At 38.3% G+C, this 18,735-nt stretch overlaps 1 protein-coding gene across 1 annotated transcript in view; it reads right to left on the reverse strand.

Annotated features, from left to right (window-relative positions):
* Positions 1–18,735, reverse strand: part of STAG2 (stromal antigen 2) — a 143,750-nt gene that overhangs the window by 77,021 nt on the left and 47,994 nt on the right. Inside the window, 1 exon segment of the mRNA XM_033201202.1 lies at positions 2,261–2,400. Within this exon segment, the coding sequence (XP_033057093.1) occupies positions 2,261–2,304 (44 nt within the window). The 5' untranslated portion in view covers positions 2,305–2,400.

The raw sequence follows: 18,735 nt of genomic DNA on the forward strand, positions 1-18,735 counted from the left end.
AAAATAAATGGAATTGAAGTGAAAGGCTATCTTTATAAAACTAGTATTCTCAATCTAGATTTCTTCTATTTCCATTTTATTGCTACAGTAACCAGTTGCCCAGAGGCTATGAGGTAGCAGAGGCTGTGAGGTAGGAATACTTCATAAATCTAAAATAATGATTAAGACGTTAGCAGGAAAAAAATTACTATTTACATAGCACTTACATACAAAGTAACTTAAACAATGTATGGAAGGTGATGGCAATCCTAACTATATCCTACAATGTTGAGAGGAAAGGGCCTGTAATAAATACCATTCCCTAGAGTTAATGCACCAAAAACTGAATGACTACTATAATATTAACTCTGAAGCTCATGCCTGTTACATCTTAAGAAGATTATTGTCATCAATAATCTTCTCACATGTCTATATGGCCTTGCAAAAAAAAATGAAAATTCATTTATTTATTTTTATTTATTTATTTTTTAAAGTTACACTTTAAGTTCTAGGGTACATGTGCACAACGTGCAGGTTTGTTACATATGTATACTTGTGCCATGTTGGTGTGCTGCACCCATCAACTCGTCAGCAAATTTAAAATATCTTGATGTATAAGTAATATTTATTTCTTCCCAAGCCTTTTGTGGGACACCAGCTCTCTTAAAGAGCTAAGTAACTGCTGTAAGTCTGAAGAAAATCACTACTCTTCACAATGTTCCAATGGCCACAGTAATCAAGGGCTCAATTATCCTCTTAATACTCATCTCCAAGTTATCGCAGCTAAGAGTGAACCACTAGAGGTTTGGTAACTTACTGAAAAACTTTCTGAAGAAAGCTTGAGTAATCAGAATGAAAGTCTAAAATACTCCAACCAAAGAAGAAATACTCTCCTAAGCCGTTCTTCAATGCTTTCCTGTGTTTTTAAAGATCAAAAGAACAACAAAACTACCCTAGGTGAAAAAACATTTATGTTTATTAAACATACTGTATTAACCATTCAGTGACCTGAAACATCCTGAGTCATCTATCACACGACTGAATCTTCCATTCCTCTTTACTGTGCCCCTCACCCCACATACCCAATCAAATACTGGGTCTGTTCTACCCCCACAACATCAATTCTCTTTTATTCATTATCCTATTTCAGGTCCTAATTATTTGAGATATTCTAATAGTCAATAGTCTAGTCCATAATATATACCTTTTTTATAGTCTCTAATCAAGTATATAAGAAACTTCATAATCTTCTCTTTATATCTTTAAAATACAAACTCATAAAGGCAGCAGGAAGTACTAACAATTCCTCACAGGATCTAATATAACATCCTGTATACAGCAGACATTTAATATTAACAAAGGTAATAATTAACTTTTACAAAGATATGAGACTTAGAATACATAAAATCCTCACTAAAAATGCTGTTTTGTGGGAACCTGAATGTATTTGGTCCCAGAAGATTCATAATCTCCACTAAAGATAACAATATTATTAAAAGTATGAAAATCTACATACGATCAAAAGTAGACGCTGCTGCCATTATGTACAAAGGTATTGGTCTGTTGTTTTCAAAATTTTTAGCAACTAAACTATCTTTTCAAGTCAAGTCTCATAAAGATCCTAATAAAAAATACAGTGGTGGGGTGGGTAAATAAAGGAATCCAAGGGCAATTTAAAAGTTCGCTTTTCACTAAGGCAACTCATGAAACTGTACCTTGGTATGAAAATCACTGTTACATAGAGTAGTTCAAAATCTTTCAAAACCAAGCAGTAATTAGAATAAAAGCTAAGGAGTACAGTTAGCTTTTTAGATGGGGGTAAAGAGGATACCTACGTTGAAACCACTTTCTGGACCAATATACATTAACATATTTCTGCAATCATCATTTGATTTTGTAACAGAAATCTGACATTACATCCTAAATATTACCACATGGTATACCTCACTAATAAGAAAACTTAATTTTTAAGAAATGTATGATGCTCTCTCAAAACAGCTGCTACTGCAAAACCAAGTATGGACTCAGAACTACACAACAAAAAATAATAAACTGTGCAGCATGTAAACTAAAAGATAAATTTAAAACGCAACAACAAAAAAGTACATAATAATTATTATTACAGAGCCTTGATGAGTGGTGATAGAAACTCTTGCAAAGCATACAACTATTTTATATATTAGATCTTCTCAAGCAGAAGGAAATTTAACTGAAGTTAATGTATTCCCCATTCTGTGGAATAAACAAGTATTTAAAAATTATTAGAATATAATTTACTTACTGTAGTAGATTAAAATCAGTTGGTATTTCTGGAGCTGCTATCATTTCTTTATCATCTTCTGGAACACCTCAATGTTAGAAATATATTCATATATTTACGTGGGTAAAATGATGGCTTGCTTCTTTCTTCTAAGACAATTCCTTTAAAAAGGAGAAAATGACATCTACTATAAACGAACCAAAAATATTGGGAAAGGATATCCATACTCAAAAGCTAAATTCCCCAGTGCCTACTAATGTGTTTTAGTAAATAAGGATTTCGTTCCCTCGCATTTGACTGCTTATTGTTTTTGTTGGGTTTTTTTTTGTTTGCTTGTTTTTTGAGACATAGTCTCGCTCTGTCACCCAGGCTGGGGTGCAGTGGCGCGATCTTGGCTCACTGCAACCTCTGCCTCCCAGGTTCAAGCGACTCTCCTACTTCAGCCTCCCGAGAAGCTGGGATTACAGGCGCAGGCCACCATGCCCAGCTAATTTTTGTATTTTTAGTAGAGATGGGGTTTTGCCATGTTGGCCAGGCTGGTCTCAAACTCCTGACCTCAGGTGATCCACCCACCTCGGTCTCTCAAAAGTGCTGGCATTACAGGCATGAGCCACCGTGCCTGACCATGACTGCTTAGTAGATATAGATTTGCTGTAACACTCGCAGCCCCATAGTAACAACACATAGGGGAAAAAGAAACTCATAAAACAACTGTTTTTAAATTTTCTTGTGATTCTCCACCTGGCATTATGTACACATACATTAATACATCCTAAATAGAAACAGGATATGACTCTTACTGGTCCTGAAATCCCTGTGAGAACTTTAAACCATAATATGAGATGCCTGAAAATACAACCTTTCACTGATATCATACACACACAGTTAAAAGGAGCTAATAAAAAAAACCTAAGATATAATTTTAAAACAGGTTTTTCTGCCCTGGAAACATACAGTCCAAAGCCTGGCTTATTAAATAAATAACCACTTCATGATAACAAACTGTGTTGAGAAGAGAAAGGGGAAACAATGTTAGATCTGATCTATTCCTCCCCCTCAAGGAACTTATGATCAATTTAAACGCCAATAATGTCATATGAACAACAGATGAATGCCATTTTTGACCAAAGTACATGCAAAAATGGCAGACAGAAAGGGTATTATGTCTATGTTTTGAAAGTCAAGGATGCATTTCCTAAATGAGAAAATGGCCTAAAAGCAAACAAGAAAGTCGAAAACAGGCTGAAGATAAAGTCTAAAGCTCTTAGTCTTATGTATACCTTTCTCTTATAATTTTATGTTTTTCTTTTATTCCCAAGTGAATTTAGTACTTGGTGGCCACCTAAAGAAAAAGCAGGTAAGATTAAACATATCCAATTAATATTAAATGTTCAAATATACTGACAAACTCCTAATGATTTCTCCCAGTAGGTTAGACATCACACAAGAAACAGCTCAGTTTTTCTTAGTAATATTATATCTCTAGAAAACATCATCAATGGCTACTAATACTTAATATATAAAGTTCAAAAGACTGTATTTCCTAGCTCACTTAAGCTAAAACAGCAAAATATTAATTTTATATTTTGTGAACAGCAAAATAACAAAAGTGGCAATAGGAGAAACAAGAATGAATAATCCACAAATTAAATCCTGAATAATCAAATAATATATACCATCACTTTTTTTTTCTGAAAGATACTCAGATTTTAAAATCCTGTTTTTAGCCAGGCACAGTGGCTCATGCCTGTAATCCCAGCACTTTGGGAGGCCAAGGCGGGCAGGTCACTTGAGGTCAGGAGTTCGAGACCAGCCTGGCCAACATGGCGAAATCCCATCTCTACTAAAAATACAAAAATCAGCCCCGTGTGGTGGCGCACACCTGTAGTCCCAGCTACTGAGGAGGCTGAGGCTGGAAAGCAGAGGCTACAGTAAGCTGAGATCATGCCACTGCACTCCAGCCTGGGTGACAGAGTGAGACTCTTGTCTCAAACATACATACATACATAAATTTTAAAATCTTATTTTTGTTGAGACAGGGCCTTACTCTGTCACCCAGGCTGGAGTGCAGTGGCACAAATCATAGCTCACTGTAGCCTCAAATTTCAGGGCTCAAGAGATCCTTCTACCTCAGTTTTCTGAGTAGCTAGGACTACAGGTACTCACCACATCCTGCTAATTTTTTCTTTTTTGAAGTTTGTCATCATATGTAAGACACACATTCACCTCCTAAAATGCTAACTTATTTATAAAGAAAATTATTTTGTTTCTTTAAAAGGAACTGGAGAGGTACAGAACTAATAAAGTCTAACGAACAGGTCAGGTCATCTAGACGGCAAGATGAAAATAAAAGTGGTCATGTGATCCTTGCTGCATCTGTCTGTCTCTCTGAGCATTTCATAAAAACCAAAGTTGCTGCTTTCCTTCAATATAGTTTCCTTCAATATAGTTTCTAAGCACACTTTGAAGATAGTTCATAAATACAGTCACCTAAGGAATCACAGGTGATGAATATAAAGCTCTGAAAAGCAGAGAATACTAAATAAAATGAATATTGTGTGATATACTGGATTCTTCTAAATAGCACAAAATTAATTTCTACTGTAAAAGAAGCATTCCCAGGCCAAATTATTTTGCCAAGCATAGGCTATACTAACATGTGTTTCGTAATTAGAAACCAAAGCAAACACAAAAGCAAAACCAAAGATATAAGATGTATCTCTCAAGACAAGATAGATGCACGCGTGTGTGTATTATATCTATACAAAAAATAGAGACAGACAGACAGACAGACAGACAAGGTCTTACTCTGTCACCCGGACTGGAACGCAGTGGGGTAATCACAACTCACTACAGCCTTGACTTCCCCAGGCTCAAGTGATCCTCCCACCTCAGCCTCCCAAGTAGCTGGGACTATAGGCACACATTACCATGGCCCGGCTAATTTTTTCTGATTTTGTAGAGACAGGGTTTCACCATGTTGCTCAAGTTAGTCTTGAACTCCTGGGCTCAAGCAATTCACCCACCTCAGCCTCCCAAAGTGCTGAGATTACAGGCGTGAGCCACCGCACCCAGCCAGGTACATATATTTTTAAAAGAAAAAAAATGCTGTGTCAGGGTCTGATAGAAAAACTATTGAAATGGCCAATTCCCTATCCTAGTGAAATATGATTTTTTTTAAAGTCTCTAAACTGTGAAAATTCATCCAACCAAGTAAAAGTATCCACCATGTGCCAAATGTAGTGCTGGGCAATGAGAATACAATAGTGAACAGGAGAACAGTGATCCTTGTCCTTAATACCTGTTAAGAAATGTGATTATTATTTCTACTAGAAGGTACCTACTTGCTACTTAATATTATTAAATATAAGAATGCTGGCCGGGCACAGTGGCTCACGGCTGTAATCCCAGCACTTTGGGAGGCCGAGGCAGGCGGATCACAAGGTCAGGAGATAGAGACCATCCTGGCTAACGCGGTGAAACCCCGTCGCTACTAAAAATACAAAAAAATTAGCCGGGTGTGGTGGCGGGCGCCTGTAGTCCCAGCTACTTGGGAGGCTGAGGCAGGAGAATAGTGTGAACCCGGGAGGCAGAGCTTGCAGTGAGCCGAAATCGCACCACTGCACTCCAGCCTGGGCGACAGAGCGAGACGCTATTTAAAAAAAAAAAAAAAAAGCTAAATTCCACATATCCGAGTGTTTCCTAGTCATTCTCTAAATGACTTATTTGCCATAAAAGCAGTTCATTATAGCTCAAGAAAAATTACAAATATTAAAGTTGCTTTTAATTGAGTTGGGATTAGTAGTTTCTAAATGTAAACTTTAATCTACAGGAAGAGCTGAGAATGTTTACATCTTTATTTTAAATGTCTACAGCTGCAAATAAATATAATTTGCAGGCCATGCATGATGGCTCACACCTACAATCCCAGCGCTTTGGGAGGATGAGGCAGGAGAATGTCTTAAACCGATGAGTTCCAGACCAGCCTGGGCAACAGAGTGAGACCCTATCTCAACAAAAAATTAAAAAATAAGTCGGGCATGGTGGCACACACCTACAGACCTAGCTACCTGGGAGACTGAGGCAGGAAGATTGCTTGAGCCCAGGAGGTAGAAGCTGCAGTGAGCCATGATCACACTACTGCACTCCAGCCTGGGCAATGGGGTAAGACTCTGTCAGTCCGTCCGTCCGTCCATCCATCCATCCAATTTGTTTCCCCCATAGACTTACATTAATAATTCATAGTATCTTCAAATGTGCTTAATACCATTTGACTTCAGCTGGGTAACCCAAAACTAGAAAAACATGTAACGCTCAAAGAAAAGTATCAGTTTAAAAATCAAACTCACCACACAATTTCTGTACTATTGCAGGTTATTAACTTTTTAAAAAATATGCTCAAAGATCACAAGGTGGAGCTCTCTCCTAGTGTCTAGAAAAAACTTTTGAGGTTTTTATCATATGTACCAATTCTCTATACCTACTATAAAAGAGTTAACATTCTAACAGCTTTGGAGGATGAAGCATAGAAATAAAATTTGCATTAAGTCTCAATCGCTATTTTCCTTCTGGGAAAAAAAACGTATCCAGCTACAACTAGCTTCTGCTTCTCCTTACCGAAAACCAAGCAACTCCGTTTGTAGATAAGCTAAACAATACATATTAAAGTAAAATTACTTTCTGGGTTCACATGCATAGTGTGCTGCCATTAAAGGCTGCTAATTATTAGATTAAAAAGTAACAGATGATCATGTATTTCTAATTCTAAATATTAAATTCAAGTAACACTGCTTTTAATATAAACAGACATAAAAGCTGAAACTTAATCACCATAACTTTTCAGGTTATCTATAATTAGTATATGTTTATGGCCTGTTACTCAAAGTTTAGATTACAAGTTAAATTCAATAACAAGAAACACCTGTCAGATACCTATTACTATAGCATATTAATACAAGCAAGTAAAAATTATGATCATGCTTGCATCTTTGCAACTCCAAAAAGAATGACTTCCTACATTCATCAAAAGTACCCCCCTACAAAATAAACACACACACAAAACATCCTAATATCTGCTTTGGTATCAATTTTTTTCCCCTAAAAGAATTACTGTTTTAAAGGTCTTTAATTTAGGGGCCAGGCACGGTGGCTCACGCCTGTAATCCCAACACTTTGGGAGGCTGAGGTGGACGGATCACGAGGTCAGGAGTTCAAGACCAGTCTGGCCAAAATGATGAAACCTCGTCTCTAAAACAAAAATACAAAAATTAGCTGGGCGCAGTGGTGCGCACCTGTAGTCCCAGCTACTCGGGAGGCTGAGGCGGGAGAATCGCTTGAACTCGGGAAGCGGAGATTGCAGTGTGCCGAGATCATGCCACTGCAATCCAGCCTGGTTAACAGAGTGAGACTCCGTCTCCATTTAAAAAAGGTATTTAATTCAATCCCAAGTGGTCTCAAGACAAAAAAATAAAAAGCTACCAACAAAGCCATCACTAAGAAGGTTCCTCAGAATCCATATATTAATAACATATTACTGGAGAGCACAGGGGAGGGGAATACTTAAGTAGCTGGTATTTTAATTCTCTCACTAAAATAAAAATGCAGAAATATTCAACTGCTAAAAGCTGGCAAATTCACACACCACATGCCATACCCTTCACACTCCTCCCAAAAGGGTCCCGTACTTCTACATATAAGGATCACAACCAGGAAATGTATACACCCTTCTAAAATGCCACCATCACTATAATATAAACACTTAAAATTAGAAATTACTGAAATATCCAACTATCCAGACTATAGGCAAGCACCATCACGCCCAGCTAATTTTTGTGTATTTTGTAGAAACAGGGTTTCACTATGTTGCTCAGGCTAGTCTTGAACTCCTAGGGTCAAGCAATCTGCCCACCTCAACCTTCCACAATGTTGAGATTACAAGTGTGAGCCACTGCGCCCAGACAGGTACATATCATTTTAAAAGAAAAAAATGTTGTGTCAAGGTCTGATAGAAACAGAAAAAATTATTGACCGGCCAACTCCTTATCCTAGTGAAATATGATTTTTAAAGTTTCTAAATACTAAAAATTCATCCAACCAAGTACCACTGATAGTACATCAATATAATTAATGTAATATTCATACACTGAAACTATTTATGACTGTGTACCAATGTGGGTAAATGGACATAATAACAACAAAAAAGAAGCAAAGGAAAACAATAACATTTCAGGGTGGGTAATTTTTTAATTTTTTATTTACAATCTTACTGTTAGTACAAAAAAGGAAATTATGAAGGGGAAATTTAGTTTTTAACGTACTCTATTAAAACCTGAACTACCAGCTGGGCAGGGTGGCGCAAGCCTATAGTCCCAACTACTTGAGAGGCTGAGGTGGAAGGATCGCTTGAGCCTGGGAGGTCAAGGCTACAGTGAGCTGAGAACATACCACTGCACTCCAGCCTGGGCAATAGAGTGAGACCCTCCCTCAGGAGGGAAAAAAAAAAAAACTGTTTAAAAACCTAAACTACTTGAGGAATTACAAAACTATGCTGCTAAAATCGATTCATATTTCATGTTCATAATCATATAAAATTAAACGTACAAAAACTCGAGTTCTATCATAAAATTACCTTTATTATATTTGCCAACTCAAGATTAGCAGGGAACATAAACTTTCTTACAGGCTCCTGACAACAAGACCCAAAGGTATGTTCCTTTTATTGGCCTATGTACTTTCTTAGGAGACAGCATACAGAAGTCTGTTGTTTAGTTTGAGGTTGTGAATGCTAAAAGGTAGACTACTTCCTGCAGTAGTACATTTGATCCAAACAGGAAAGTTACCATCATTTCTATGTCAAATGATGTACATGGGGCAAAAAATGAAAAGCTAACCCAAAATGTGGATATAAATACCTACCTTCAAAAAGAAAAAAACTAATGCCCCTTTGATGAGTAACAATCTTTAAAAAGAATTCGGCTGGGTGTGGTGGCTCCCACCTGTAATTCCAGTACTTTGGGAGGCCGAGGCAGGCCGATCACGAGGTCAGGAGTTCAAGACCAACATGGTGAAACCCCATCTCTACTAAAATAGAAAAATTAGCCGGGCATGGTGGCACACACCTGTAATCCCAGCTACTCGGGAGGCTGAGGCAGGAGAATCGCTTGAACCTGGGAGGCGGAGGTTGCAGTGAGCCGAGATCATGCCACTGCACTCTAGACTGGGTGGATGGAGCAAGACGCCATCTCAAAAAAAAAAAAAAAAAATTCTTCTTACCTAAAAAATATTTGTCCTCCCTCTGTTAATCTCCCTAATTTATGCTATACTATTCTAAGTAAATGACATGGTGAAAAGTATGTCAAACTAAGCAATGATCATGTGTACTCAGTCCAGTAGTAAAATCTTAACCTAAAAGTTTCTTGATAACACACTCACATTACAGCTACCACATATATCATTCGTAAATATCTTTTCTTTTATACAAACCTGAATGGAGTCCTACAGAATTCCTAATGGTAGTCCCTGCTCTGGTACAGGAATAGGTAAACCAGAGAAGGCACGCCTGGAAGAAATCTGCATATGTAGGAAGATTAATGACCCTGTCTATATTTCCTAACTAATAGTAGGAAATCTACACTTACAAACTTTAAAAATAATATAAAGGACAGGCCGGGTGTAGTAGCTCAGGCCTGTAATCCCAGCACTTTGGGAGGCCAAGACAGGCAGATAACTTGAGGCCAGAAGTTCCAGACCAGCCTGGCCAACATGGAGAAATACCATCTCTACTAAAAATACAAAAATTAGTTGGGCATGGTGGCACAGGCCTGTAATCCCAGCTACTCCAGAGGCTGAGGCATGAGAATTGCTTAAACCCAGGAAGTGGAGGCTGCAGTGAGCCAATATCGTGCCACTGCACTCCTGCCTGGGCAACAGAGCACGTCACTGTCTCAAAAAAAAAAAAAAAAAAAATTATACATACATACATATAAAGGACGGAAGGAGGCCAAAGTAAAAGGCCTTTCTAAAATAACGAAGTAGACAAATTGAACAGGCCTAAGGCCACAACAATGCAAAAATAACTTTTATTTTCAGGAAGAGGGGAAGGAGCAAGCTGGGGCAGTCTACAGATATGGCATCACTACACACTGCCAAAAACTAAAATTTACAAAACGGGAAACATCCACCTGTTCCCTTCCTATTTTTAAGTTTATTATAGTAGGTGCTCAGCAATCTTCCTAGTTTTCTTGTCTACTCACTTTCCCCAATACTTTCAAAACATGACTCGAGCCATCACCACAACTGTGATCACCTTGACAAACCTACATATTGGTTGTCCCAGTTCTCGATGACCAGTTTTGATGTCTGGAGAAAACCTAAGGCCGGGCGCGGTGGCTCAAGCCTGTAATCCCAGCACTTTGGGAGGCCGAGGCCGGCGAATCACGAGGTCAGGAGATCGAGACCATCCTGGCTAACACAGTGAAACCCCGTCTCTACTAAAAATACAAAAAACTAGCTGGGTGAGGTGGCGGGCGCCTGTAGTCCCAGCTACTCGGGAAGCTGAGGCAGGAGAATGGCGTAAACCTAGGAGGCGGAGATTGCAGTGAGCCGAGATCGCACCACTGCACTCCAGCCTGGGTGACAGAGCAAGACTCCGTCTCAAAAATGAATGGCCGGGCGCGGTGGCTCAAGCCTGTAATCCCAGCACTTTGGGAGGCCGAGACGGGCGGATCACAAGGTCAGGAGATTGAGACCATCCTGGCTAACATGGTGAAACCCCGTCTCTACTAAAAAATACAAAAAAACTAGCCGGGCGAGGTGGCGGGCGCCTGTAGTCCCAGCTACTCGGGAGGCTGAGGCAGGAGAATGGCGTGAACCCGGGAGGCGGAGCTTGCAGTGAGCCAGGATCCGGCCACTACACTCCAGCCTGGGTGACAGAGCGAGACTCCGTCTCAAAAAAAAAAAAAGAAAGAAAACCTAGCACGCTTTGTGAACTTAGCAACCCCCTTAGTTAGGAGTTAGAGGGAGACAAGAAAAGGCTTATGTCCTATTCCCGCAGAGTCAACTTGTACTCAGTACTCAGTTGTAATCTGTACCTGAATCACCCAAAGATCCTATCCTGTCTGACATGTTCCTGCTGTAATACATCTACCTTCATTCTGGTACTGGAATCCTGCCCATAAACCCACCCTAAAAAGTCTCCATTTGTCTCGAGTTGCCTTAACCTGAATGCTACAATATTGTCCTCTCATCTGTCTGACCATACTGGCATTGGCTGCTGCCCTACACTGGATACCATATTATAGTTGACATACTGGATATGTATCTGCTATCTAATTTGAAGACTACTATTTCCCCAGTCAGCCCCAATAAGCTGCAGCTGACCAGACATTATCTGGCTCTATCCTAAGACAAATATCAAAACAGATATTTGTTTTATCATATACTATCACCTTAAAATCATTTCTCAGTCTGCCAAGGTCAATAGCTAATAATTGTTTTAATACTGTCATTATCCACTCTTCATCTCACTTATATGTGAATACCACACTCTACAGTTAGCTTTCTGGACTGTGTGCATGTGTGTGTGTGCGTGCATGTGTATACATCTTCATCTTATTAACATAACTTTGTGATGTAACCTGTGATGTAAATTTGCAATGTTAAGACAAAACAAATAAACATGGGTAATTACAACTGGGTGTAGTGGCTATCAACATTTCCAATGAGACCGTATTAGCTGGTATAAATGAATATCCAGATCAAAAAATCAAATTTACAAGACGGGTTAAATAGTATACAGCATGATATAAGCACAATATATTATTGCCATCTAAACCATTTCACACTGGGCATCACTGGCTCACTGGCAAATTTCAAAAAAAGGCAGATTTCATAGAAGAGTAGATGAACACAGGACAATCCTGCTTGATGCTGGGGGAAATCTAAATTTTCATTTCACATACTCTGAATAGATTACATCAAAAGTTTCCACATTTATTTACTCAAGGTAGTAAAAAGTATCTCAATGAATTATTGAATTTTATTAATTTGCATGATAATGAAGATAGAACCGTAACCAAAAAAACAATTCAGTAGATTGAAAACAGTAAAACCAAAGTGAAAAAGATACCACTTTATAGAGAATAATGAAAAATTTTAACCTGATATTTAAAATTGTGGTGACTATTAATATACAATGCCTCTTTTTTCATTTTAGCATGACTATACAATACATATATGTCACATGTCCAATTTTTTTGTTCCTTTCACTTCTGATTAGCTGACCTTATTAAAATATTTAGCATTACCAGCCACTTGATATTACCCACTAACCTTTTAGCTAACAACCACAGTACACAATTCATAGGTTTGAATTATATGCATATTCAAGTTCAGAAATCAAATATGCTTTCACAATTCAGTTTGTCAACACACTATAGGTACTTTCCAATTCGTATTTCAGATCTAAGGGTTTGATTCTTCACTTGGTAATTCCATGCAGTGGTAACAATGGGAGACACATATGTGGTACTCTAAAATTATTTTAATTATCTCTAATCTTAAACATTCCTAGACAAAGAGTAAAGCATGCAAATTACATTTTAAAAATTAAATTCAAGCCAGAAAAAGATACTATAAGAAAACTATAGACCAATATCCCTGAATATTAATGCAAAAATTCCTAAAAAAATACTAGCAAACCAGAATTCATCATTTAAAACATTTAAAATATTATACACCATGACCAAGTGAGATTCATTGCTGAAATGCAAGACTGTTTCAACATACAAAAAATCAATGTAACACAACACATTAACAGAATGAAGGACAAAAACCACATGATCATCTCAATTGACGCAGGAAAAGCATTTGACAAGAAGATTCAATACCCTTTCACTATAAAAAATACTCAACAAGTGAAAACTAGAAAAAAAATCACCTGCTATGGTTTGAGTATTTGTCCCCTCAAAAACTCATGTGGAAATTTAATCCCCAATGTGGCAGTATTGAGAGGTGGGGCCTTTAACAGGTGATTGGGTAAAGACGGCTCTGCCATCATGAATAGGTTAATCCATTCATGGATTACTGGGTTAATGATTTAATAGTTATGAGAGTGGGACTGGTGGCTTTAGAAGAGAAAGAGACCTGAGCAAGCATGCTCAGTCCCACTGCCATGTGATGCCTTGCAACACCTAGGAACTGTACAGAGTTCCCACTAGAAAGAAGACTCTCATCAGATGTGGACCCTCAAACTTGGACTTCTCAGCCTCCTTAACTGTAAGAAATAAATTCTTTTTCTTTATAAAGCACCTAATTTCAGATATTCTGTTGTAAGGAACAGAAAATGGACTAAGATGCTATCTCTATATAATAAAAGTCAAAAGCCCATAGCTAATATTATAGTCAAGGGTAAAAGACTGAAAGTTTTTACTCTAACATACAGAACAAGGCAAGGATGCCCACTCCCACCACGTGTCTATTCAACATAGTACTGGAAGGCCTAGCCAAAGCAATTAGACAGGAAAAATAATAAATAAAAGGCATCCGGCCGGGCGCGGTGGCTCAAGCCTGTAATCCCAGCACTTTGGGAGGCCGAGACGGGCGGATCACGAGGTCAGGAGATCGAGACCATCCTGGCTAACAGGGTGAAACCCCGTCTCTACTAAAAATACAAAAAACTAGCCGGGCGAGGTGGCGGGCGCCTGTAGTCCCAGCTACTCCGGAGGCTGAGGCAGGAGAATGGCGTAAAACCCGGGAGGCGGAGCTTGCAGTGAGCTGAGATCCGGCCACTGCACTCCAGCCCGGGCGAAAGAGCAAGACTCCGTCTCAAAAAAAAAAAAAATAAAAAAATAAAAGGCATCCAAGTCAGAAAGAAAGAAGTAAAATTATCTCTGTTCCCAGATGACACAATCTTCTATGTAGAAAATCCCAAAGTTTACACACACATAAAAACTTAGAACTAATAACCACAAATTCAATAAAGTCACAGGATATTAAATCAACGAACAAAATTCTCGTATATACTAACAATCCGTAAAGGAAATTAAGGAAACAATTCCATTCACAACAGCATCAAAAAGCTTAAAATACTTAGGACTAAACCTAACCAAGGAGGTAGAAGACTTGTACACTGAAAACTACAAAATATTGCTGAAATGGAAGGTGACACAAATAGAAAGGCATCCTGTGTTCATGAATTCGAAGACTTAATATTATTATGAAGTCCATACTACCCAAAGAAATCTACAGATTCAACACGATCCCTATCAAAATCCCAATAGCACTTTTTGCAAAAATGAAAAAATTAAGCTGAAAATTCATATAGAATCTCAAGGGACCCAAAGAGCCCAAACAATTTTGGGAAGAAAAGAACAAAGTTGGAGGACTCACACTTCCTAATTTCAAAGCATTTTAGAGAAAGTCCTCAATATCACCAACAGGTTCTTGGAAACTCCAATGTTAAGCAAAATGACTTGAAACCAATTTTTTTCCTCATAAACATTGTAACGAAACAACATTGAACAAATTGATATTATTCAAGGACCTGCTGTACATCGTTTTGCTTAAAGCCCAAGCTTCCAAGAACCTAAGAATGGCACTAAGTGAGAACTTACTGTACAAAGCTATAGTAATCAAAACTGTGAGGTACTGGCATAAAGACAAACAGACCAATGGAATAGAACAGATATGGATAAACAAAATAGATACATAAAATGAAATACACACCTTTTAAAAGGAAGGAACATCTGTACTACACTACAACACAGATGGACCCTAAGGGCATTATGCTAACTGAAATAAGCCAGTCACAAAAAAGAAAAATACTATATGATTCAACTTATGAGCTATCTGAAGTAGTCAAATTCATAGAAACAGAAAGTAGAATAATGGTTACCAGGGACTAGGGGAAGAGAAAAATGGGAGTTGTTTAATATGTATTGAGTTTCAGGCTTTCAAGATGAAAATTTCTGTAGATCTGTTTTCACAGCAGTTGGATATACTTAGCATTACTCAATTACACACTTAAAAAATGGTTAATGTTGGTATTTACCACAACAAAAACTTAAATTTGAAACCTCTTTTATCAAGCAAGCTTCTCTCATATGGTATAAACTCACAGTATTTTACTTAAATCATCGATCATTTGAGAACACCTTTCCACTAAACAAGCATATCACATACCATTAACTATTGATCTATTGAGATGTCATTTTGTAAATTAAGACACTAATCATTGATATCTACACTCAGAATATTTTGACAGACTTTCTGTCTCCTGTTTAATAAGGTAAAATGCGCCAAAGCTTATGTTAAATTTACAGCAAAATATCAAAAGAAACAATCTAGGTTTTCCAAAAAACATGGAAACACTTGGTTGAACAACCGGAGCTAACTCTACATTTTTTAAGTTGCTCACCATAGAATATGAAAACTGTCACTGAAACCTATTTAACAAACGTTCAACATTTCTTTCGCTTGTTCAAAATATGACGGTACAAGTCAAGTCCCATAATTACCCACAAGAGCACACAACTTAAAGCCAAGGTAAAAAGCAACAACAATCTTCCAGCAGCAATGCAAACAAACTGCATCCAACAGTTAGTATACTAAATGGCCTCATGTGATGACACTAAGATTTAGAAATTAGCCTAAAACGCAACACTTGATTCCATTAAACTCGAGAGGGAGCACACAGCATAAGATCCAGTAAGAAGAGATATCTATCTATCTATCTATCTATCTATCTATCTACCTACCTATCTATCTTATCTATCTACCCACCCACCCACCTACCTACCTACCTATCTGATTAGATTACTGGTACCAGATATCATTAGGGGACTCCCACATTTTGTCCTGTAACTGAGCATATTTCATACACTTTAGCACGCCATCCAAACAGACCAACTCAATCTGAACTCTAAGATGACTGAAGTTTTTAAACCTTCCTAGAACTACGACAAAAGACTGCCTTATTTCTAAACAACAAATACATTAAAGCATCCTGCAAAATCAATATCCCCAAAAGAACTATCGAAATGCTAAGAAAGGAGGTGAAATAATGACTCAATATATATTTAATATTAAGAGCAATATATTATTAAAAACAATATATACTGGAGCTAACGTTTTTGTTTTGGATAGACTTGAAAGTACACTCTACTACAGAGAACTTGAAACTATCTTAGATTCATAGTTACTGCAACTTTGCTGTTATGATATAATTTGTTGTAACAATGGTTTATTAAGTAATTAGTCAGGAAAGAAAGTTCTCAATTAGAAAACTCTTTCTAAAAAAAAAAAAATGTGTTATAATGATCCTCCAGGCAAAGAGTTATCTGCCAAATAACGTAGCAACACTGAGAACACCATGACTGAAAAGATTATTCATATGCAAGGATCTCCATCTTATTCTATGATTATTATTTTGGCAAAAATACTCAAAATGATCTTTTCATCATGAAACACAATCTCCCTCTCCCTCTGTCTCCCCCTACCCACCATAAATGACTGTGCTTAGCTATCCTAATTAATAAATTAATTGCAACTAGTGACTTGGCACGGTGGCTCATGCCTCTAATCCAGCACTTTGGGAGATGAGGCAGGAGGATTACTTGAGCCCAGGCATTTGAAACTAGCCTGGGCAACACAGCGAGACCCTGTTTCTAAAAAATTAATAATAGGGGTGGACGCAGTGGCTTACACCTGTAATCCCAGCACTTTGGGAGGCTGAGGCAGGCGGATCACCTGAGGTCGGGAGTTCCAGACCAGCCTGACCAACACGGTGAAACCCCATCTCTACTAAAAATACAAAATCTACCCGGGTGTGGTAGCGCATGCCTGTAATCCCAGCAACTCAGGAGGTTGAGGCAGGAGAATCACTTGAACCCAGAAAGTGGAGGTTGCAGTGAGCCGAGATCGCGTCATTGCACTCTAGCCTGGCAACAAGAGTGAAACTCCATCTCAAAAAAAAAAAAAAAAAAAAATAATAATAACAATAACTTGCAACTAGGAAAGGGAAAAACTTTTCTCCTCCAACTTCTACATATAAACTATTCTGAAGATGTTTGCCAAATATGCCATTATCATGTCATTTTACTTGAATGCTTTACTTCATTATGTCCCCTTTCACAGGTTAGTCCTGTGTCACCTACTTTGGCTAACCATAATTTACAAAGTATTCAACTACATTTCACCTGTTTTTCTGCCCAAAGTCATAAAGCAACAAGCAGTTTTTCCAGTGTTATATACTTGAATTTAGTTACTAGTGAACCTACTATCTCATGTTGATCATAACTTATAGATCACAAAATAATGTGGAAGTCAGTGTAGCAGATTCAACTCTCACAACATAAATAACAGCATTAACACAACTCTGAAAGTCTTCTGTTAGGTCTGCTACTTAATATCTAAGTTTACATCAAATTATGTAATGTAAAATGTGATGCCTTTCACAAAATAAGAACATGTATATGAATGGATGTATTTGTTTGCACAAAAAAATACTGAGAGGATTAACAAGAAACACTTTTTCCAAGTTGTCTGTAAGGAGCAGGGGATGATAAAAGAAATACAGGCGGCAGGAATCTGTGGAAGACTTCTATATATACCTTTGCATATAATTTTAACTTTTGAATAAGGAAAATGTCATACTCATTCAAGTGAAACTGAATTTTGTTAGGTTATGTCACTGTCATAAAAACAGAATTTTTTAAATTTCTGAAATTGAAGACAAATTGGAAAAATAAACCTTACCATGTACATCAAATAATAACACAGGCATACAGAGAAAGTACTTATATAATGTGAGGTGAGAACACACTTTGCTTATCCTTAGTGGGAAGAATTTCAAGGACAAAAAGAAGAAAATTTAAGCAGAATGTGAAGGCTCACACTTGTAATCCCAGCACTTTGGGAGGCCAAGGTTCGGGGGATCGCTTGAGGCCAGGGGTTTGAGACCAGCCTGGTCAACATAGTGAGAACTGTCTCTACAAAAAGAGAGGAGGGAGAGGGAAGAAGGGGGAAAGGTAGAGGGGGAAAGGGTTGGTGGGGGAAGGGTGGAGGGGGAGGGAAGGGGGAGGGAGGGGGGAGGGAGAGAGAGGGGGGAGGGAAGAGAGGGGTGGAGGGGGAGGGAGGGGGGAGGGAAGGGGGAGGGAGAGAGAGAGGGTGGAGGGGGAGAGAGAGAGGGTAGAGGGGGGAGGAGAGAGGGTGGAGGGGGAGAGAGAGAGGGTGGAGGGGGAGGGAGGGGGGGAGAGAGAGAGAGGGTGGAGGGGGAGAGAGAAAGGGTGGAGGGGGAGAGAGAGGGTGGAGGGGGAGGGGGGAGGGAGGGGGGAGGGAGGAGAGAGAGAATGGAGGATCGCTTGAGTACAAGGCTGCAGTGAGCTGTGATTAGGTCACTGCACTCCAGCCTAGATAACAGAGCAAGACTATGTCTCTATTTAAAAAAAAAAAAAAAAGGAAAGAAAATTAAACTTCTTACTTCTGTTGTCTGCTACACT

This window comes from Trachypithecus francoisi, unplaced genomic scaffold (genome assembly GCF_009764315.1).
Source record: "Trachypithecus francoisi isolate TF-2019V2 unplaced genomic scaffold, Tfra_2.0 Lachesis_group6, whole genome shotgun sequence".
Classification (NCBI taxonomy): Eukaryota; Metazoa; Chordata; class Mammalia; order Primates; family Cercopithecidae; genus Trachypithecus; species Trachypithecus francoisi.